Source organism: Lepidochelys kempii, chromosome 7, assembly GCF_965140265.1.
Source record: "Lepidochelys kempii isolate rLepKem1 chromosome 7, rLepKem1.hap2, whole genome shotgun sequence".
NCBI lineage: Eukaryota > Metazoa > Chordata > Testudines > Cheloniidae > Lepidochelys > Lepidochelys kempii.
In genome coordinates, this window is record NC_133262.1 from 30,666,180 (window position 1) to 30,687,181 (window position 21,002).

The window sequence follows — 21,002 nt, forward strand, 5'->3', positions numbered from 1 at the left end:
ATTCCCTCTCAGTGCTTGATTACAGTCCCCTGCTTAAAAAAAAAAAAAAAAAACACCAAAAAACTAAACATTCCTAGTTTTTTTTAACCTTTCCTCATAGGTTTTCTAAGCCTTGGGCCTCTCTCTCCAGTTTGTCCACATCTTTCCTAAGATTCCTCAGTGCTAAGTAGAGCAGGACAATTGCCTCCCATATTTTACTTACATTACTCCTGCTAACACACCCCAGAATATTAAGACTTTTTTGCAGCTTAATCACATTGTTGACTCATGTCCAATTTGTAATCCGCTCATCTCTAGATCCTTTTCAGCAGTACAACCACCTAGCCGGCTCTTCCCCATCATGCATTGGTTCATTTGGTTTTGACTTTCTAAGCACACTTTGCACTTGTCTTTACTTTTGTCTTGATTTCAGACAAATTCTTTAATTTGTCAAGGTAGTTTTAAGTTCTAATCCTGTCCCCTACATGAGCTGTCTGAACTACCTTAGGTACCAGAACCCACCCTCACCATCTGAGGATTGAGCACCTGCAGAGCAGAAGTGATGATGTTGGCCAGAGCTTCTGCCAGTCTTCCCAATACAATAGGTGGCTCTTGGCTGCCAAGACACTTTCCTGTGATAAGATTTTTCTGCCCCACGGAATTTGTCCACATCTGGAATGTGCATTCCCAGTGTAATATTCAACCATAGGGAGATGTGACAGCTCGAAGCAGGCTTAGATGACAGTGGAATGCGAGTCCTTTCAGTACTATTTTGGCTTTTACCATTGCTACCACCAGATGAAGTGTGGCAAGTTACTGGTTCACAGCCTGCCCCCCTCAAAAATGGGACAAGCCTTCTGTGATGGGGTATATAAACCCCATTGTCACAGCCACTAAGGGGTTAAGGGGCAGAATAGCTATCTCCCCATCTCCAGTTAAGTGGGTGACCAGCAACATTTGGATATGGGCTGCATCCCAGGCAGGGAGCACAGCTGTCTGAGAGGCTGAGGACTACCTTGCGTCAGGCAGCAAACTGGGAGGAAGTTGCCCAACACGCTGGACCAGAAACCCCAAGGACTAGGGTAACACTGCTTGGGGAAACCTGCCAGCCAGAACAGGTATCCCTTCTCTTGCACTCCACAAGCTGGAGGAAGACCTGACTCCCTAGGGTCCTGCTGCCAGGCGACATAAGGATTTAAGGAGAGTTGGAGCTGAACTGAAAGGCTAGAAACACTGTCTTAAACGGCCAGTACCTCTAAAAACTCAGGGAAATGTAAACGGGACAGAGGTCCTTCACAGGCTCAGACTAGATTTTCAACAACAGCTCCCAGCAGCCTGCTCTCCAGCCCAGATCTAAGTCTCCAAGAGAATGTGCCCCACCTTCATAGTGCTATGCCCTTCTGCAACGAACACCCCATCTACAACTGCTCCACCACCTCCCAGATCCCCTAGTAAACAAGTTAAACCAAGAGCAGCTCCGGAATATTAACACAGCTGATTTTTATTGTTTTAAAAAAATGTTACAATGTTTTCTTCCACTGTTACTTTTCCAAAGAAAGCCAAGTGGCATAAAACAATCTGGAGGGTCCTCAAATAACTGCTCCAGAAATAAGCCAGAATAAGCTTAAAACCACAACTTTTTTTTAAACTAACAGTGAGCAAGCCGCATATCAATAAGAGTTCGAATTAAGACAATGAAAACGCTCCCCTTTACAAGCATGTGGATTATTAAGGCTTTAGGAGTTAGCTGGTCTGAAACAGTGAGGAACCCTGTATCTATAAAATTCAAAACAAAGATCTAACAAAGGTGTAGAATAGAACATTACCCTCTCTTTCCCCAGAAGAAATCTGGTTAGTTACACTAACAGCAGGTTCCAGGGACAATTATTTTCTTTCTGGCTAGAAATGAGAGCCATGTAAATAGACATTCTAAATGCCACAGGGTTTCCATAAATTATTAATTCCATTCTGCCCTTTGATTTGGGTACAAAGTGGAAGGGTTGGGAAGATTTTTTTTTCCCTGCTAACTATGAAAGCCATAATAGTGACTGCTGGTGCGGAGGCAACAATAGCCAACATTCACAAGAAGGCGTCGCACCACTCCCGCAGGCAGCCAGAACAGTCTCTGGATTGCTTGGCATTGGCTCCACACGTGTCTTTCAGCCATTCCCGGAAGAGTTCTTCATCTTTCTTCAGAACCAGGAATTGTCCAAGTACCACATATGCCTGAGCACAGAAAGGAAAGGGTATCACAACTGATAGTTAAAAATACACACAAAACCCGCTGCTAAATGGAGGAGAGGAGAGGACAGCCCCAGGTTGCCCACTGATTGGTTTCTAAAGGGTGAGTGATAGCTGAACAGCTTTTACACTGTCCCATAGAGCAATCTCAATACTAACAACTTGCAGCTGAGCACCTCACAGATCAATGGGCTTTAACCTCGCAGGTGATGGGAGCATTATCCCTGTTTTACAGACAGGGAACTGAGGCACAGAGTGAGTTAAGGCCTTGTCTAAACTTAAGATTTGGCAACACAGCTAACAGCAAACCCTCCCAGGATAAGCTGCGTACTGGCAGAACAGTCCTCTTGCAGGTGTAACAGCCTCTATACTTTTCCAACCTAGCTGTCAGCAAAAAAGTCACACCCCTCTCTGACACAGCTAGGCCAATGAAGCTTAAGTGTGGATTTGCCCAAGGTCACATAGGAAGTCTGTGGCTCAGGTGGAGTTGAACCCAGGCCTGAGTTCCAGGCCACTGCACTCTGGTGTTAGTTGTGAACATCTAGAGCCATTATTCAGGGTGACCTCTAGGGGGCACATTTAGCAAGGTAGAAATAAAAGTCTTGCATTCACCCAAACCACAGCAGCTGGGATCTCTGATCTCTACAACTCAAGGTGACAGTGCATGAAAGGATTTCCTTCCACATCCAAGGGATTCCACACCAGAGGGCAGCTGGATATTTTAAAACAAGGGGTCTGGAGAATTGATTGCCTGGAGCTTTTGTATTTATGACAATTATGAGGCATATCAATTCCGATGAAAGGGGAATTAAGGGCTTTAGAACCTCTGAAGAGATCACAGGGATTAGGCTGTGGTCAGGCTTGCTCTTCCAAATCTGAGTGCCTGGGCAATCCTGCAAGTGTGAGACAGTGATTTTTTAAGGAAGATGCTGGTTAAGGCAGATTGTCACTTGTCCCATTTCTTACCTTGTTACTACAGCAGGGCTTGCCCAATGTGGTTTTTGGCCCAACCTCAGTTTCCCCTTCTCTAGTTCATCAGATCTCAGACAGCAGATGTTTTCTCACTAATCCTTTCCTTTTCAGGAGTCTCGTTTATTAATGTAGAGTTCAAACTACAGATCTCTCCCCCACCAAGCCTTCCTAGTTGGCTCACACCCTTGACGCAGAGGTTCTTGGGCCAAAAAGTTTGCCCACCCCTGGACTAAGGGCCACATCTGGGTTGGGAAACTGCATGCAGGGCCATGAATGTAGGGCTGGGGCAGGGGGTTGGGGTGTGGGAAGGGGTGCAGGAAGGGGTGCGCTCTGCAGAAAGGGGCTCAGGGCAAGGGGCTGGGGCAGAGGAGGAGTGCGGGGTGTACGAGGGGGCTTAGGGAAGGGGGTTGGGGTGCAGGAGTGGGTGCATAGTGCAGGAGGGGGCTCAGGGCAGGGGTGCAGGAAGGGTGTGAGGTGCAGCAGGGGGCTCTGGGCAGGGAGTTGGGGTGCAGGAGGGGTGCAGGCGCCAATCTGGCACCGCTTACCTGGAGCGGCTCCGGGGTGGGAGCAGCACACACCAGGACCAGGGCAGGCTCCCTGCCTGCCTGCCCTGGCCCCGCACCACTCCAGGAAGCGGCCCGCACCACATCCCTGCAGCCCCTGGGGGAGAGAGGGGCAGAGGGCTGAGCACACTGCCCTTACTTGTGGGTACCTCCCCCGAAGCTCCCATTGGCCACAGTTCCCCATTCCCGGCCAATGGGAATTCAGGGGAGGTACCCACAGGCAAGGACAGCGTGGTCAGCCCTCTGCCCCCCGTTCCTCAGGAGCCGCAGGGACATGGTGCCGGCCACTTCCCAGAGCGGCGCGGAGTCCACAGCGCCATAGGGGTGGCAATCCTGCGGGCCGGATCCAAAGTCCTGAGGGGCCATAGCTTGCCCACCCCCCTCTTAGTCCCATCCCTGCTGCGGTTTTTCTAGCAGCCTCTTCTCCCTCCCATCTACCCCAGGCCCACCTACGACCTTTGGAGAACAGCCTAGGCCTCCTCCTTGGATATTCTGCCTGCTCTTTAATGGAGCACTCACTCCCACATCTGCTCTCCCTGAATTCAGGCTGCCTTCCTACCCATTCTCAACAAGTCTGGTTCTAAGTCCCATGCTCCCCCAGCATCTAACTATCCCTTCTCTCCACTAGGGGAGGTGGGCTACATCTAGAAGAGCCATAATCCCCTTAAAGGGCCAGCTCCCCTTGTGACAGGAACATCACAGGGAGAAGGTGCCCTGTGTTGGCACGTGATTTAAGAGGATCTTTTGTCCCTTGGAGTTATCCAAGATGCTCCAAAATTGCTAGTGGGTCAATTTCAAGCCCCAATTTCCCACATGGTTTCACTCAAGCCACTGACCACAGCTGATTTTTATGAACTCCACCCCTCTAAAGACACAGAGAGAGCTGTGCCCAAAAAAAAAAAAAAAATGTCTCCAGAGACCTTGTCAAAGCCTTTGTCCGCCAGCTTCTTTCCAAGAACATCCCCAATTCCGGCCAGAGTTCCCACGGGCTTCTCCCCCATGGGCTCAGCCACAAAGTCCCGGTGCTTCTGGGAGGTGGACGACATACTGGCTGGTGCTTGATCTAAAAGAAGAGAAAGAGAGAGGTCAGTATAAACTGTAATAAGAGGCATGCGCCACAGAGCCCTGAATCCTGCTGCACCAGAGATCAAAGTTAGCTGCACCCACTCCGTCAGGATTTGGGGACTTGAATACGTATGAACTATATTTTGGTGCAAAATGAAAGATCTTATCCACTCTAAGTTTTAAGTGAGGACAGAAACAAGTGCTGGTACTTACTATTTACAAGACCCTACTAATCATATTAAGATTCCAGCAGTTCCGTTGTGAACAGATGCCCACAAAAGTCCTTTATAGTTGTGATCTCAGATTTTAACAGGTCTTCCACAGATCAGAGAGACCACAGTTCGGATTCATCATCAGCCAAACCTCTGAGAACACTGCTCAGGCACACAGATCACTTTCAGACTAGCTATAAACTGCATGGCTAGTGCCCAACGCTATATATAGAAGAGGGGATGTATATACCAGTTCTATATATATCTCCTCTGTCATGCAGGCCAGTCTGAATGTAACTGAGGGAAATGAATGGGCTCAATACAGAGGTAATTAGGTGAAATTCTATGGCTGGCATTATGCAGGAGGTCAGAATGGACATAATGGTCCCTTTTAGCCTTAAAGAAAATACTAAGGAAGATTGGAATATGAGCCAAGAATGGTCTGTGTACAGAGCCTGCCACAGCAGCGCCTTTGATCACTACTGCAATATAAAAACATTATTTAGTTGTAGGAAGCCTAACACCTTTATCACAGCTCTCAGCTGCAATAATGAGACAGAATGAAGTATTTCAATTTTATTTTTAGTTTCCTAGGGTAGTTGTAGCAATTGTAAATTACTTACTTAAAATAAACAAGCCCTGAATCACAGGGGCAGGGGAGAGAAATCTGTTTCATAAAGTGTGGAATTTTATTTTTCCGAGAAGAAGCTAATAAAAATAGCTTCCAAGATACCTGACGGCTAGTGTCAAATTTTACCCAGGATTCTTACATTAATATTTGAACTAGTCACCCACAGTGTTAGCTCACTTAATTGAGTGTTTACACGGGTAAACAAGATAACTGCAAACTAATGAGAACAAATGAAGCCACTGGAAATGGACTCATCTACCAAGAGGCCAGGAGCAGAACACATGGTGCCAACACATAGTTAAGGCAGTAATAGAGAGCTTCTGGTACGTGGCCAACAAAAGTAGTCAACAGTACAAAAAATGGTTATTTGTACTTAAAGCTGTTCCCCGCTTTATATTTTCTGTCCACTGGAGAGGGAATTCCCAGATCAGGAATTAACCAAGTTCCTAGTCTTGTAACTCAAGTCTATCACACTCTGATCTGACAGGAGGAGAGAATGGTAGCCTTGGACTTTACACGGAGCAAAGATTTTTCTTGAGGCATGTTTCCTAGTCAACTTCCCTATCCACACCTCACAAGCAGAGGGAGGACTGGACACATTATGGTTTTAGTTAGAAGCTTTAAGGGATGGGAAGGAAGACTGATGTCCCAGGACCAACTCCTCCCCCCAGGAGTCTCAGCCCACTTCTCCGCTGACCGTCTTCCAGGGCTCTTGCCCCAAGCAACAAAACCTATCCAACACCTGAGTGCTTCCAGACCAGTCCCCATGCATTTGTCCCAACCCCAATTCTCCTGAGATCACCTCTCCCCACTTCCAACAACCCCCCAAATTCTCCAGCATCATTCCGCTTCCAGATTTCCCACCCACTAGATCCCAACCTCCTTCAGCAGACCCCTCCAACCTCCCATGCAGATACCCCAACTCCTCCATAACCTAATCCTGCAAAGCCGCTCCACTGTTCCTGTCACAATACTAAGCCCCATCCAGATACCTTCAGCCTCATTCTCCTCCTCAGCCTTCCCTAGAGACCCCCTGTGATGGAGTGGGAATTTTTCATAACATTTTGTGTGAATAGTGTGTGTACCTCAGTTTTCCTATGTGGTGCCTGGTTAACTAGGTGGGGGGAAAGGGTCGTTTGCTCTTTGCAGAGGCCTAGAGATACAGGTATGACTGAGGCCTGACTGTCTGGGGCCAGTGGGGCTCCATGCCCATGGATAGCCCCAACAGACAATGGCCATTACAACTGCCCCGCCATTTGGCGCCTAGCAACCAATGAAGGGGTCCCACCCTCTTCAGGAAACCAGCCAGTTGTGAGCAGCTGGAGAACAAAGGCCTGAGGAGACCAGATGACAAAGTCTGCCCAGGAACAAGAACAAAAGACGGAGAGGGGCCTTTGATGTTTGTTAAGCATGGGCTCCTGGAAGCAAGCTCTTGACTTCTGGACTGGGTCTCAAGGGGGGTCAGAGAGAGCTCTGGACTGACCCAGATGGACTTAGCATAGAGAATAGAAAGTTACAGCAAACAGAGGACTTTCTAAGCTATGTTCCAGACATCTAATAGAATCATAGGACTGGAAAGGACCTCGAGAGGTCATCGAATCCAGTCCCCTGCACTCAAGGCAGGACTAAGTGTTATCTAGACCACCCCTGACAGGTGTCTGTGTAACCTTCTCTTAAAAATCTCCAATGATGGAGATTCCACAACCTCCCTAGGCAATTGATTCCAGTGTTTAACCACCTTGACAGTTAGGAATTTTTTTCCTAATGTCCAACCTAAACCACCCTTGCTGCAATTTAAACCTATTGCTTCTTGTCCTATCCTCAGGGGTTAAGGAGAACAAATTTTCTCCCTCCTTTTAACAACTTTTTATGTATTTGAAAATTTTCATTATTTCCCCTCTCAGACTTCTCTTCTCCAGACTAAACAAACCCAATTTTTTCAATCTTCCCTCATAGGTCATGTTTTCTAGACCTTGAATAATTTTTGTTGCTCTTCTCTGGACTTTCTCCAATTTGTCCACATCTTTCCTGAAATGCGGTGCCCAGAACTGGATACAATACTCAGTGCGGAGTAGAGCAGAAGAATTAGTTCTTGTGTCTTGCTTACAACACTACTGCTATTACATCCCAAAATGATGTTTGCTTTTTTTGGAACAGTGTTACAACCATTGACTCATATTTAGCTTGTGATCCACTATGACCCCCCAGATGCCTTTCTGCAGAACTCCTCCCTAGTCATTTCCCATTTTGTATGCATGCAACTGATTGTTCCTTCCTAAGTGGAGTATTTTATATTAGTCATTATTGAATTACATCCTATTTACTTCAGACCATTTCTCCAGTTTGTTGAGATCATTTTGAATTTTAATTCTATCCTCCAAAGCACTTGCAACCGCTCCCAACTTAGTATGGTCCACAAACTTTATAAGTGTACTCTGCGCCATTATCTAAATCTCCGATGAAGATATTGAACAGAACTGAATCCAGAACTGATCCCTGTGGGACCCCACTTGATATGTCCTTCCAGTTTGACTGTGAACCACTGATAACTGGGGCTGTTGATTAATCACAGTTAACTCGCATGATTAACTCAAAAAAATTAATCGCAACTAATTGCCATTTTAATCACACTGTTAAATAACATAGCAAGTGAAATTAAATATTTTTCTATGTTTTTTCTAGATTTTCAAATATATTGATTTCAATTACAACACAGAATACAAAGTGTACAGTGCTCACTTTATATTATTTTTCATTACAACTATTTGCACTTGTAAAAATTATAAAGAAATAGTATTTTTCTATTCACCTCATACAAGTACTGTAGTGTAATCTCTATTATGAAAGTGCAACTTAGAAATGTAGTTTTTGTTATATAACTGCACTCAAAAACAAAATGTAAAACTTTAGAGCCTACAAGTCCACTCAGTCCTACTTCTTGTTCAGCCAATCACTAAGACAATCAAGTTTGTTTACATTTACAGGAAATAATGCTGCCCATTTCTTATTTACAATGTCACCAGAAAGTGAGAATAGGCATTCACATGGGACTTTTGTAGCCAGCATTGCAAGGTATTTACATGTCAGATATGCTAAACATTTGTATGTTCCTTCATGCTTCGGCCACCATTCCAGAGGACATGCTTCCATGCTGATGACGCTCATTAAAAAAATCAGGTGTTAATTAAATTTGTGACTGAATTCCTTGAAGGAGAATTGTATATCTCCAGCTCTGTTTTACCCACATTCTGCCATATATTTCATGTAGTCTCAGAAGATGACTCAGCACACATTCATTTTAAGAACACTTTCGCTGCAGATTTGACAATACGCAAAGAAGGTACCAATGTGAGATTTCTAAAGATAGCTACAGCAGTCGACCCAAGATTTAAAAATCTGAAGTGCCCTCCAAAATCTGAGAGGTATGAGGTGTGGAGAATGCTTTCAAGAAGTCTTAAAAGAGCAACTCTCTGATGTGGAAATTACAGAACCCAAAAAAGAAAATCAATCTTCTGCTGGTGGCAACTAACTCAGATGAAGAAAATGAACATGGGTCAGTCTGTACTGCTTTGGATTGCTATAGAGCAGAACCCATCATCAGCATGGATGCATGTCCTCTGTAATGGCAGTTGAAGCATGAAGGGACAGATGAATCTTTAACACATCTGGTACATAAATATCTTGCGACACTGGCTACAACAGTGCTGTGCAAATGCCTGTTCTCATTTTCAGGTGACATTGTGAACAAGAAGTGGACAGCATTATCTCCTGCAAATGTAAACAAACTTGTTTGTCTGAGTGATTGCCCGAACAAGAAGAAATAAGACTGAGTGGACTTATAGGCTCTAAAGTTTGACATTGTTTTATTTTTGAATGCAGGGGGTTTTTGTACACAATTTGACATTTGGAAGTTAAACTTTCATGATAAAGAGATTGCACTACAGTACTTGTATGAGGTGAATTGAAAAATACTATTTTTGTTTTTTACAGTGGAAATATTTGTAATCAAATATAAAGTAAGCACTGTACACTTTATATTGTGTTGTAATTGAAATCAATACATTTGAAAAGGTAGAAAACATACAAAAATATTTAAATAAATGGTTTTCTATTATTAAGCACAATTAATTTGTTTAAGCACTTGATAGCCCTACTGATAGCTACTCTGGGAACAGTTTTCCAACCAGTTATGTACCCACTTTATAGTAGCTCCACATAGGTTGCATTTCCCTAGTCTATTTATGAGAAGGTCACGCGAGACAGTATCAAAAGCCTTACTAAAAGTCAAGACATACCACATCTACGGCTTCCCCTCTATCCACAAGGCTTGTTACCCTGTCAAAGAAAGATATTAGGTTGGTTTGACTTAATATGCTCTTGACAAATCCATCCTGACCACTACTTATCATTATCATCTAGGTCAGGCGTGGGCAAACTTTTTGGCCTGAGGGCCACATCAGGGAATAGAAATTGTACGGCAGGCCATGAATGCTCACAAAATTGGAGTTAGGGTGCAGGAAGGGGTGAGGGCACCGGCTAGGGGTGCGGGCTCTGGGGTGGGGCTGAGGATGAGAAGTTTGAGATGTAGGAGGGTGCTCCGGGCTGGGATTGAGGGGTCTGGAAGGCAGGAGGGAGATCAGGGCTGGGGCAGGGGTGCAGGCTCCGGGTGGCACTTACCTCAAGCAGCTCCGGGAAACAGTGGCATGTTCCCGCTCCAGCTCCTATGCTAGGCGCAGCCAGGCAGCTCTACACATGGCCCTGCCCGCAGGCACCGACCCCAGAAAGTTCCCACTGGATGAGGTTTTCGGCCAATGGGAGCTGCAGGGGCGGTGCTTGGGGTGGGGGCAGCATGCAGAGCAGAGGCCCCTGGCTGCCCCTACACATAGGGGGGGCCATGCTGCTGCTTCCGGGAGTCGCGTGGCATGGCCCCAACCCTGCTCCAAGGCTGGAGAACTGGAGGGGGCCATGCTGCTGCTTCCAGGAGCCACATGGAGCGGCCCCTGACCCTGCTCCCTGACTAGAGCACCAGAGTGGGGAAAGTAACAGACCCTGCTCCCGAGCGGGAGCTCGAGGGCTGGATTAAAATGGCTGGTGGGCTGGATCTGGCCCACAGGCCATAGTTAGCCCACCCCTGACCTAAGTGTTTGCACAATGATTGCTTAATTATTTGCTCCATTATCTTTCCGAGTACTGAAATTAAGCTGACTGGTCTGTAATTCTCTGGGTTGTCCTTATTTCCCTTTTTATAGATAGGCAAATATAGTGTCATTTTCCAGTCCTCTGGAATCTCTCTAGTCTTACATGACTTTTTGAAGATAATCACTCATGGCTCAGATATCTCCTCAGTCAGCTCCTTGAGTAGTCTAATAAATCCTTCTGTTTTAACACTGGCTGAGTCACTCCAAAGTCAGAAAGTCAGGGCTGCATTGCTCCCTTTGGGTGTGTAAGTGTTCCCCAGATGTCCAATTTGAGTGGACTCACTGAGGGAAGCTCACAGAGTTAGCAGGGGTATTAAAGGCTCTGAGGTTCAGTCCCAGGAAGCGGTGAAGCCACAGGGCTTACCCCAGCAAGAGAGCATGACCCTAAAGGGGTCAACACACTAAAGGGGTCGTTCCAGGGACTATTCCAAGGCTGTAAAGGGCACTGGACCTGTCTATCTGTGACAGTCCCACCAAAGGCCCCTGAATTCCCCGCTTTCTGCAGAGCGCCCAACCTCAGAGATAACTCCCTCCCTTCCACATGCACCCTCCGCCCCTCCTTGCCTCCAAATACCAACAAGCCCCTTGCTCCGATTCTGTACCCCCTGCCTCCCAAAAGACACCTTTTCTCCAGACACCCTAAGCTCTTTTAGAGATCCTGCTCTTGGCCTATCCTCACCAGATGCATCCTCCCCTACACACACCCTCACCCTTCCTTCACCAGAAAGACCCCCTCCCTCCCTTCTCCAGACACCCTCAGCCCCACCTCTCTCCTCCCAGATCCACCCCTCAGATCCTCTCTCCACCCATTCAGAAACACCTTCCATTGTTCGCTCCCATCCCAATCCTGCCAATAGCCAGACACTTCCAGCCCCAACAGATACCACCCATCACTAGACACTCCCAGCCTTCACAGACACACCCACTATACCCCAACCCCTCTCTCACCACCAGAGATCCTCCTCTCCCTAACTCACCACATCTGCCCAACAATCTGAGCACTGTCCTCTACAAAAAAAAACAATTTCAGACACCTGCACTGTACCCCTCCCTTCCCCACAATGTAGTCTAGTGGGTAGAGCACTAAACTAGACTCAAAAGACTTGGGTTCTGTCAAGGTTCCTTCCCCACTTTGAACTCTAGGGTACAGATGTGGGGACCAGCATGAAAAACCCCCTAAGCTTATTTTTACCAGCTTAGGTTAAAACTTCCCCAAGGTACAAACTATTTTACCTTTTGTCCCTGGACTTTACTGATGCCACTACCAAGCGTCTAACAAATATAACCGGGAAAGAGCCCACTTGGAAACGTCTTTCCCCCCAAAATCCCCCCAAAGCCCTACACCCCCTTTCCTGGGGAAAGCTTGATAAAAATCATCACCAATTTGCATAGGTGAACACAGACCCAAACCCTTGGATCTTAAGAACAATGAAAAGCAATCAGGTTCTTAAAAGAAGAATTTTAATTGAAGAAAAAGAATCACCTCTGTAAAATCAGGATGGTAAATACCTTACAGGGTAATCAGATTCAAAACATAGAGAATCCCTCTAGGCAAAACCTTAAATTACAAAAAGACACAAAAACAGGAATATACATTCCGTTCAGCACAACTTATTTTATCAGCCATTTAAACAAATCAGAATCTAACACATATCTAACTAGATTGCTTATTAACCCTTTACAGGAGTTCTGACCTGCATTCCTGCTCTGGTCCCAGCAAAAGCAACACAGACAGAACCCTTTGTTTCCCCCAAACTTTGAAAGTATCTGGTCTCCCCATTGGTCATTTTGGTCAGGTGCCAGTGAGGCTGTCTTAGGTTCTTAACCCTTTACAGGTTAAAGGGTTTTTCCTCTGGCCAGGAGGGATTTAAAGGTGTTTACCCTTCCCTTTATATTTATGACAGGTTCTATTCCCAGCTCAGCTACTGACCCAGGGCTTCACTTCAACTCTGTGCCTCAGTTTCCACATCTGTAAAATGGAGGATGATACTGACCCTCCTTTACAAATCTCTTGAGATCTACTAACGATGAGAGCTAAGTAAGGATTATCATTAGCACTAACTCAACCCTCCCCCAGATACCATCAGCCCAGCCACCCTCACAGAGCTCCCAAGCCTCACCCTCTATAGCAGTGGTCACCAACCAGCAGATCGCGATTGACTCTGCCAGTCGATTGCCATATCCAGCTGCTAAAAATTTGGGGGTGCAGCGGGGCTAAGGCAGGCTCCCTACCTGCCCCAGCCCCGCACCACTCCCAGAAGTGGCTGACAGGTCCCTGCAGGGGCAGGGTGGGGTCAGGGGGTCTCCGCACACCATTCCTGCCTGCAAGCACCGCCCCTGCAGCTCCCATTGGCCGGGAATGGGAACTGCAGCCAATGGGAGCTGCAAGGGCAGCGTCTGCAGAGATGGGCAGCACACAGAGCTACTAGCCATGCCCCCCATCCAGGGGCTACTGTGCAGGGACATGCCAACAGCTTCCAGGAGGGGAGCCTGCCTTAGCCCTACTGCCTGAGGTACATGCCGTCCAGCAGGAGCTGCACCCCAGCCCACTCCTGGAGCCAGCACCCCCATACTCCCTCCAGCACCCCAACCCCCTGCCCCAGCCCTGAAACCCCTCATGGAGCCAGTACCCCAAACCTCTCCTGCACCCCTCTCCCCCTCCCAGAGCTCACACCCCTCACCCACTCCTGCACCCCAACCCCCTGACCCAGACTCAGCCCAGAGCCCCCTCCCACACTGCAAACCCCTCGGCCCCAGCCCAGAGCCCGCACCCCCTGCGGCACCCCAACCCCCTGCCCCAGCACAGTGAAAGCGAGTGAGGGTGGCGGGAGCGAGCAACAGAAGGAGGGGGGATGGAGTGAGCGGGGTGGGGCCTTGGGGAAAGAGCGGGGTAGATCACAGGTTGCGCTAAATTCAAGAAGCCATCTTGTACTTAAAAAGGTTGGAAACTACTGCTCTATAGAGAGCACCCTCCCCTATGGATAGGGCCAGCCCTCCCCCCAGGAACCGTCAGCCCCACCAATCCTTACAGAGAACCGTCCCCCTCCCCCAGCCCCAAACACTCCAACCTCACCCCTCTTCTCCCTAACACCCCCACAGAGACACCCAGCCCCACCCTATACCCCGCGCCTCAGCAGCAGCGTCTCCGCCCGCCCCCGCGCCCATCCCTCCCTCCCTCCCTCAGCTCCTCCTTCCCCTGCGCCCTCAGGCTCCGCCACAGACACCGCCCCGCCCCGCCGCCTTCACCCGGCCCGAGGCCCCCGCCCGGCGCCGCAACGACTCACCGGCTCCACTCGCTGCTGCAGCGCCTCAGCCGCCGCCGCTCCCGCCCAACCGGCCACCCACCGCGCCTGCGCACCCACCACTTCCTCTTCCAGGCCACGCCGGGCCGCGCGCCTCTTCGCGCCCCATATAACCATCGAGAGTAGGCGGCGCTCTATAATGCCCGACAGCCCTTCCAGTGGCGATCCATCCACACTTTTAACCATAGAGTACAGGGTCTCTCTCGGCTACATCCGCTCTGAGTGCTGACAGCCCTGGCGCCCTCGCAGGGACTCTCCAGCCACACTTGGAACCACAGAGTTCAGAATCGCCACTCTAGCCAGTTGAAAACTCGATGGTACCCCAAGCAGTAACCAATGGGCGGGGGCCAGCCTCTGACACCGCCTGATTGTCGCTGGGGATGGCCCGTAGCAACCCTTCCATCCCATAATAACGCCCCGGGCTGCCCCGTGCGTTAGCGGGCCCCGGGGACGGCGCTGGGGCCCGGGAGGGGACCAGGGGATACCAGGGCAGGGCGCGGAGGCGCCCGGAAGCAGGTCAGAGCGGTACCCCCGGAAGTGGGGCGGGGAAGGGCTGGGGGAGGCTCGGGAGGCGGAAGCGGTGGACGCGACTCAGTCCCCCCATGTGGAGAGAGGTAGGGCGGGAGGCTCCAGGGGGGCGGCGGCGGCAGAGGCGCTCACACCAGTCCAGCCCCCGCGGGTGTTTGGGGAACAGGAAACCCCCCGCCCGCAAGGGGTGTTCGGGGTCATACACCCCGCGCAGGGGAAGGAGCTCCCCCGCACCCACCCCCGTGACATGCAGTAGCCCTGGAGGGGACCCGGCCCTCGCATCTCGGGGGCGGGGGGTTGGAGAATCAGCTGGGACTAATGTCTGCGATGGGGGCGAGGGTAGGACTCCTGGGTTCCATCCCAGCTCGGGCGGGGGGGTCGAATGCTTAGGGCAAGGCTGGAATGAATCTCAGCACGGACTGATAATGGAGGAATTATCCCCATCTTTTTAGGTGAGGGAAACTGAGTCACAGAGGTGATTCATTCACTCGACCCCACTCATCTGTCTCTGACTGCAAGGAAACAATAACAAGGTTATGGCACAAACTGGCTGGGTCAATCTCTTCTTGGTTTCCATGATCTCTGTGGGGTCTTTGCTTCATTCTCTGATGTGGATGAGATTTTTATCTGGGAAGCTGATTCAGCCCTGAAGAATTAACCTCACTCCTGCAATCATCAGCAGAATTGCTGGCAATCTTTCCATGGCCCAGTGGGACAGTGTACTTAATTGGCACTCAAGATGCCTGGGATCTGTTCCCTGTTGTGCTCCATCTCTGCCTCAGTTTCACCTCCCACTGTTTGCCTGTGTTGTCCCTTCCCCTCCCTGTGCCTCAGTTCACTATTGATGATCCTGACCTCCTTGTGGTAAAGCACTTTGAGATTCGTGGCTAAACTGTTCTCAGTAGAATTATTACAACACTACAGGAGACAATGTGTGGAGCCTGGCCTGGAATTTTCCGGTAGAGTGGAGGAATCTTGGAGCTGCCTCATTCCCTGAGTGAGGGAGTCCCCATCCATTTCGATGAGCCACAGAGTTGTCTTTGTTCCTCTTCCAGTGTGTCCAGTGCTGGTGGATGCCTCGAGGACTGAATTCAGCGCTGGATCCTCTACTATCAGAGTCGTACAGCCTTTCTTTGTCCCCCAAACAGGTACCTTGCAGGTAGTGGTGCTGCTGGCTTCCTGGGAGAGCAGACAATCTCTGCCCCATCCTAGGGGGAGTAGAGAAGGTAGATGGGGCACCTCTAGTAACCTTTCCTGATAACCTAGGATCAAAGGGACATCCTTGATGGATAGGCGGTGTGGTCTAATGGGCAAGGCGATAGCAAGGGACCCAGGGCTGCCTGGGTTCTGTTCTGCCCCCTCCATGACCCTTCTCACTGTGCTTCATTTTCTCCTGCCCTTCGTCTATTTAGACTGCAAGCTCCTCAGGGCAGGGACTGTCTCTCACTGTGTGTCTCTACAGTGCCTGACACAATGGGGCCCTGATCTCAGTTAAGGGGCTGGCAGGCACTCTGTGCCTACGTGGCCTGGGTGCTGTACAGACCCTGATGCCATCATGCCAGGCGGTACACAGACACTTAGTGAGAAGCAGCCCCTGCCCCACAGAGCTTGTACCCTATCTAGGCAAAGGGTCTGGGTTGTGGGAGAGAGAGGGAAAACTGAGGCACTGAGTGGCAAAGGGACTTGCCCAAAGTCAGCAGCAGAGCTTGCAATAGAACTCAGATTTCCTGGCTGCCAGTCCTGTGCCCTTCTCACTGGGGGACTCGTTGCCTTTAGAAGCTTATTTGATCTTGGGAAGACGCAACAAGGCTCTTCTCCCTCTACTGTTCCTTCTCTCCTTATAGCCTTCCAGACATTCTGCACTTCACACACCCTGCAGGGATCCTGTCCCCGAGGGCTAACGCACCAGGATGTCCCAAGCAACCAAACGCAAGCATGTGGTGAAAGAGGTGTTGGAGGAGTACGTGGTGCCGTCTCCTCAACAGCAGATTGTCCGGGTGAGAGAGGGAGCAACGCTGCTTAGCTGGGCTCCACTGGGACCTTGAGGGTTTTCACTTTCCTTTGCATCATGGGGTGTGGGTTGCTTGCAGGGAGCATCTGGGCATGTCTCATCTCAGCACTTCCCTGCCCTTAATCATATCCCTTAAACACTGGTGAGCTTCATGCTTCAGAGGAAGGCAAGAAAACCCCCAAATACATCTGTCTAATTGTGCATTGGGGAAGAAAATCCCTTCCTACTCCCTGCAGTCCAGTCCCATGCTTCAGGCAGTCATTGTCTTGCTGTGAGTGTTATGGGCAAGGTAGAGTGTAAGCCATTTAAAAGCCCTATGTGGGCAGTAGATTTCAAGGCCAAAATTGGAGCCTGATCATCTAGTCTGAACTCCTGCATAAGTCAGGCTATGGAATACCCCCCTCAGCCATTCCTGCATCTAGCCTAGCTCTGGTGGTTGAACTAGAGTGTCACTGTGAGACAGGCCCTGATCTGTAGGTGCTAAATGCTGGAGAATCCACTCCCTTGGGAAGCAGCTCCTGTGGTTAATCCCCCTTGTTCCTTCCACCAGGTCCTGGGGACCCCAGGAAACAACCTCCATGAGGTGGAAACGGCTGAGGGAACCAGATTCTTAGTGAGCATGCCCACAAAATTCCGCAAGAACATCTGGATCAAACGAGGTGAGTACAGTGCAGCGGGGTTCATGGCACCCCTTGAGAGGAAAGGCCCCATATCCCACCTCCCCTGGGCACAGATTGGAGTTTTCACCTCAAGAGAGGAAGCAGCTCTGTGTCCCATTCCCTGCTCACCTATCCCCCCATCACCCCACTCTGGGGCTAGATGAGAGCTGGCACCCCCTAGAGGGGAAAGGCCCTGTATCCCATTCCCCATCTCCTAAACCAGCCAAACTCTCCACGCTGTCCCTCTACCATTACAGGTGACTTTCTGCTGGTGGACCCCATCAAAGAGGGCGAGAAGGTGAAGGCTGAGATCAACTTTGTGTTGTACAAGGACCATGTGCAGTACCTAAAGAAAGAAGGGCTCTGGTAGGAGTTGGAGGCGGGGGGAAGGTGCATGCTTGTGTGATGAGCCATGAGCTCCCAGACACCCTGCTCTTGCCCCTCTGTCACCAAGGTGATGGAGAAAAGAGTTATCCCAAGCTGAGGGATTGGCCCAGGCCTGAGTGTGCCTACTGAGGCTGAGATTTCATCAGCTCCGCCCTTCTGCTCTTTACATCCCTCCCTGAGCCTTGCTGCTTCCCCCCAGCAGTGCCCATGTGTCACTTGCCCTGCTGGGATTGTGGCCTGGGCTGTCATGAGCAAGGCCCATCTTGTAGGAAGAGGAGCCTGCAGGACATCTTCCCCCGTCTGAACAAAGTGGGCCAGTGTTAGAGAATTTACAAAACCCTCAGCCTCCCTGACATAGACGTACTCATGACACTCAGCATGGAATCCCAGCACCTCTAGCCCCATTTTAGAGATGAGGAGACTGAGGCACAAGATGCACCAAGCAACACGCCCGAAGGCAGTGGCAAAACCAGGAACTGAACCCTGCTCTGCCCCATGCTTGGCTAGTGCCCCAGGTCACCGTAATGGAGAATCCACCCCAGTCCTGGATAAGCTGTCCCAAGGCCTAGTTTCTCTCACTGCTCAATTTGGGCGTCAGTTCTCAGCCTAGGGCTGAGGGTTGATTCCCACCACTCATGAGCTGTAGGAATAGAAGCAGAGCAGTTAGCTTAGGGGGGTTATCTCCATGGGCACTGGGTACAGATGGATGGGGGAGTAGTTCTCCAGCAGGGGGCTCATTGCTTTGGTGGCAGAGAGCACATGCTGTTTATAATCAGTTTGGGGCGGGTGTGACTGTTGCTGGGATCCCAGGGTGTAGTCTCAAGAAGAACATTGATAAATTTGAGAGGGGTCAGAGAAGAGCCACAAGAATATAAGGATTGGTGACAGACTCCACAGAGCTCAACCTTAGTTTAAGGGGTGAGTTGAGCAGTCTATATGTACCTGCATGGGGAACAGAAATTTGACAGTGTGCTCTACAATCTCGCAGACAAACATTGTACAAGAGCCAATGGCTGGAAATTGAAGTTAGACACATTCAGATTGGAAAGAAGAGGGTTCATTGGAACAACTGACCAAAGGCTGTGGTGGATTCATCAGTGCTGGCAATTTTTAAATCCAGCTCAGACGTGATTTGGAAAGACTTGATGTAGTTTGAACAGAAATTAATTCAGGGCAGTCCTAGAGTCTGTTATACAGGAGTCAGATTAGATGATCCCTTTTCTGGCCACCTGATCTTAACATGAGGAAGGTAGGGATAGAGTTTCTAAAAAAAAACAACACCACCACTTTTGAAAACTAACTTGGCCAAAAAACAAAATCTCAGATTCTAGTTTAACTGGCAAACTGGGAAAAACTTAGTCAAATGAGATTTTTCCACAAGTTTGGATTTTGTAGCAAAGTAGTTTGTTGTGTTGGTAGGAAAACAGGTCTGTGCTGGGGTTATTTCTGGCCTCTTTTGCACAGCAGGGGCTGTGTTGGCTGAAGCAGTCCCCTGCCATGGGCAGGGGCTGGAGTGGAGAGGCAATTCCCTCCCATTCCCTGCAGCCCTCCCGAGAGGGAAAAAGCCCAGCATCCTGTTCCAAGCCATTGTCTCAAAGCCAGGGCTGCTCTGTCATCTCATGCCTTTTTCCCCACAGGCCTGAGGCCTTCTCTGACACTGCAGAAAGTCAGCCCAGCTCTGAGGCCAGGTGAGTGTGAAAGGAGGGGGACTGCTTCTCAATTACGTTTCAGCCCCTCAGAGGGAGATTCTGGCAAAGTCTCCCCAGGGGATGGGGGCAAACAGCCCAATGAGTTTACAGAGGGAGCTGGATAAGGGTCTGACTGGGATTCTACGACAGGGTGGCTGCAATAGCAGTGTTGGGGCTCACTGGTCCAGAAGGTCCCTTCCAGTCCTAGGTAACCCAGGTCTCCAGTCTTAGGCTAGTGCCCTGATCAGTGGGCAGCTGCCCCAAGGAGGAAGCCAGGTGACTGCTAGGGCCACAGGCCTAGAACTGACAGCCACCCCTTTGTGCAGCAGGGAAGGGGAGCAAACGGCTGCTCGCTCCTCCGGGGAAGAGGACTCGGACGACGACAGTGACCTGTTTGTGAACACGAACAGACTGCACTACAGCTGCACAGAGAGCGAGGACGACAGTGAGGAGGCGGCAGCGGTGGCCAGCGACCGGGATGAGGAAGAAAAATAGTGACCCAGGGCAGGAAACCCGATCTTCTAGCCTCCTAAACACCTCAGCATGAGGAGCCTGATGCAGCAGGAAGGAGACTGCCTTCTGGGGCTGAACTCACACCCACCAGCCTGGTGAATGCTCCAGCTGGCTTGGAACTGCCTCAGTGCTGCCCTCTGCTGGGGACACATTTCTTCCCTCCATCACCTCTGCTGTCTGAGCCATGAGTTGCTGCAGCATCCGGCTCACCAGAGACGAGGGTGCTGGGCCTGTTGTGCCCAATGCATGGTTATTTCACTCTTCACCCAGCCCACTCCGGGGGAAGAGTGGCAGTGCTCCTTGGGGCAAAGGGAAATGGAGTTCTAGGTCGCAGCGCTGCTTGAAGCTGTAGAGAGGGGGCTGGGGAGGAGTAAAGTTAGAGTTATAGCAGCTGGGAGGCCTCATCTAAGATGGAGCAGCCCAGCTTCAGCATCCCTTATCAGCCCCTTTTAAATGGTGGATGGGACTGTGCCCTCTGCTCTAACGCAGGCTCCTTGGGCAAAGCACTGGGTGCTGTGTGTCCTAGATACTATTGCTGTGTAATAAGCAGTCTCCCCTCCGCCTTATTCAATAAAGATTTTCCCACAGGCACCCAGGTGGGTTGATTTGAAACTGCACAAGACAAGAATGAGAGCCTGGTCCCAAGCCAGCTCTGGCTGTAGTGGGCCAGCTGGTATGCAGGGGCAGGTTCTGGGCTATGGGGAGAGCAGGTTGAGCTCACTGCTACCCACACTGATCTGTGCAGAGGGAGGATATAGGCCAGCTACCAGCCCATGGCTGCTCCTCCAGCTCTCTCCTGGGTCAGGACATGGATAGGCCACAGCCAAGACACTCCTCCCCCCCACTGCAGTGCTGGTGAGCAGTACAGCACAGTCACCCTGTCCAATAGAACCAGATGCTCTGCAGAGACAGGTCAGGCCTCCCTGGGACTAGGAAGTTGATCTGGGTAGTACTTGGGAGCTTCAGTCATGGGGCGGGGCTCGGTGGTGCTAGGTGCTGTACAAACACAGCAAGAGCCAGGTCCAGTCCCCCAGGCTTACAGACCCACACCCT

The 21,002-nt window shown here is 50.0% G+C and overlaps 2 protein-coding genes across 9 annotated transcripts; one reads left to right on the forward strand and one right to left on the reverse strand.

The window, feature by feature from the left end:
* Positions 1-1,459: 1,459 nt before the first annotated feature.
* BANF1 (barrier to autointegration nuclear assembly factor 1) lies at positions 1,460-14,435 on the reverse strand. Of its 4 annotated transcripts, XM_073351700.1 has the most exons (5): positions 14,146-14,434; positions 12,345-12,419; positions 9,959-9,998; positions 4,676-4,818; positions 1,460-2,205 (listed from the first exon to the last, which is right to left on the reverse strand). In XM_073351700.1, exons 4-5 carry the CDS (start codon positions 4,799-4,801, stop codon positions 2,059-2,061), a joined length of 273 nt encoding a protein of 90 aa, XP_073207801.1. In that variant the 5' UTR covers positions 4,802-4,818; positions 9,959-9,998; positions 12,345-12,419; positions 14,146-14,434; the 3' UTR covers positions 1,460-2,058. The 4 variants fall into 4 exon arrangements, with proteins under 4 accessions (XP_073207801.1, XP_073207803.1, XP_073207802.1 ...); XM_073351702.1 differs by lacking the exon at positions 9,959-9,998 and having other exon boundaries at positions 14,146-14,435; XM_073351701.1 differs by lacking the exon at positions 12,345-12,419.
* Positions 14,436-14,495: 60 nt separating this feature from the next.
* Positions 14,496-20,540, forward strand: EIF1AD (eukaryotic translation initiation factor 1A domain containing). Of its 5 annotated transcripts, none has more exons than XM_073351698.1 (7): positions 14,496-14,679; positions 15,747-15,839; positions 16,536-16,688; positions 17,253-17,361; positions 17,619-17,727; positions 19,386-19,436; positions 19,766-20,540. In XM_073351698.1, exons 3-7 carry the CDS (start codon positions 16,602-16,604, stop codon positions 19,929-19,931), a joined length of 522 nt encoding a protein of 173 aa, XP_073207799.1. In that variant the 5' UTR covers positions 14,496-14,679; positions 15,747-15,839; positions 16,536-16,601; the 3' UTR covers positions 19,932-20,540. The 5 variants fall into 5 exon arrangements, with proteins under 5 accessions (XP_073207799.1, XP_073207794.1, XP_073207795.1 ...); XM_073351693.1 differs by having other exon boundaries at positions 14,497-14,679; positions 19,763-20,540; XM_073351694.1 differs by lacking the exon at positions 14,496-14,679 and adding an exon at positions 14,698-14,777 and having other exon boundaries at positions 19,763-20,540.
* Positions 20,541-21,002: the final 462 nt, after the last annotated feature.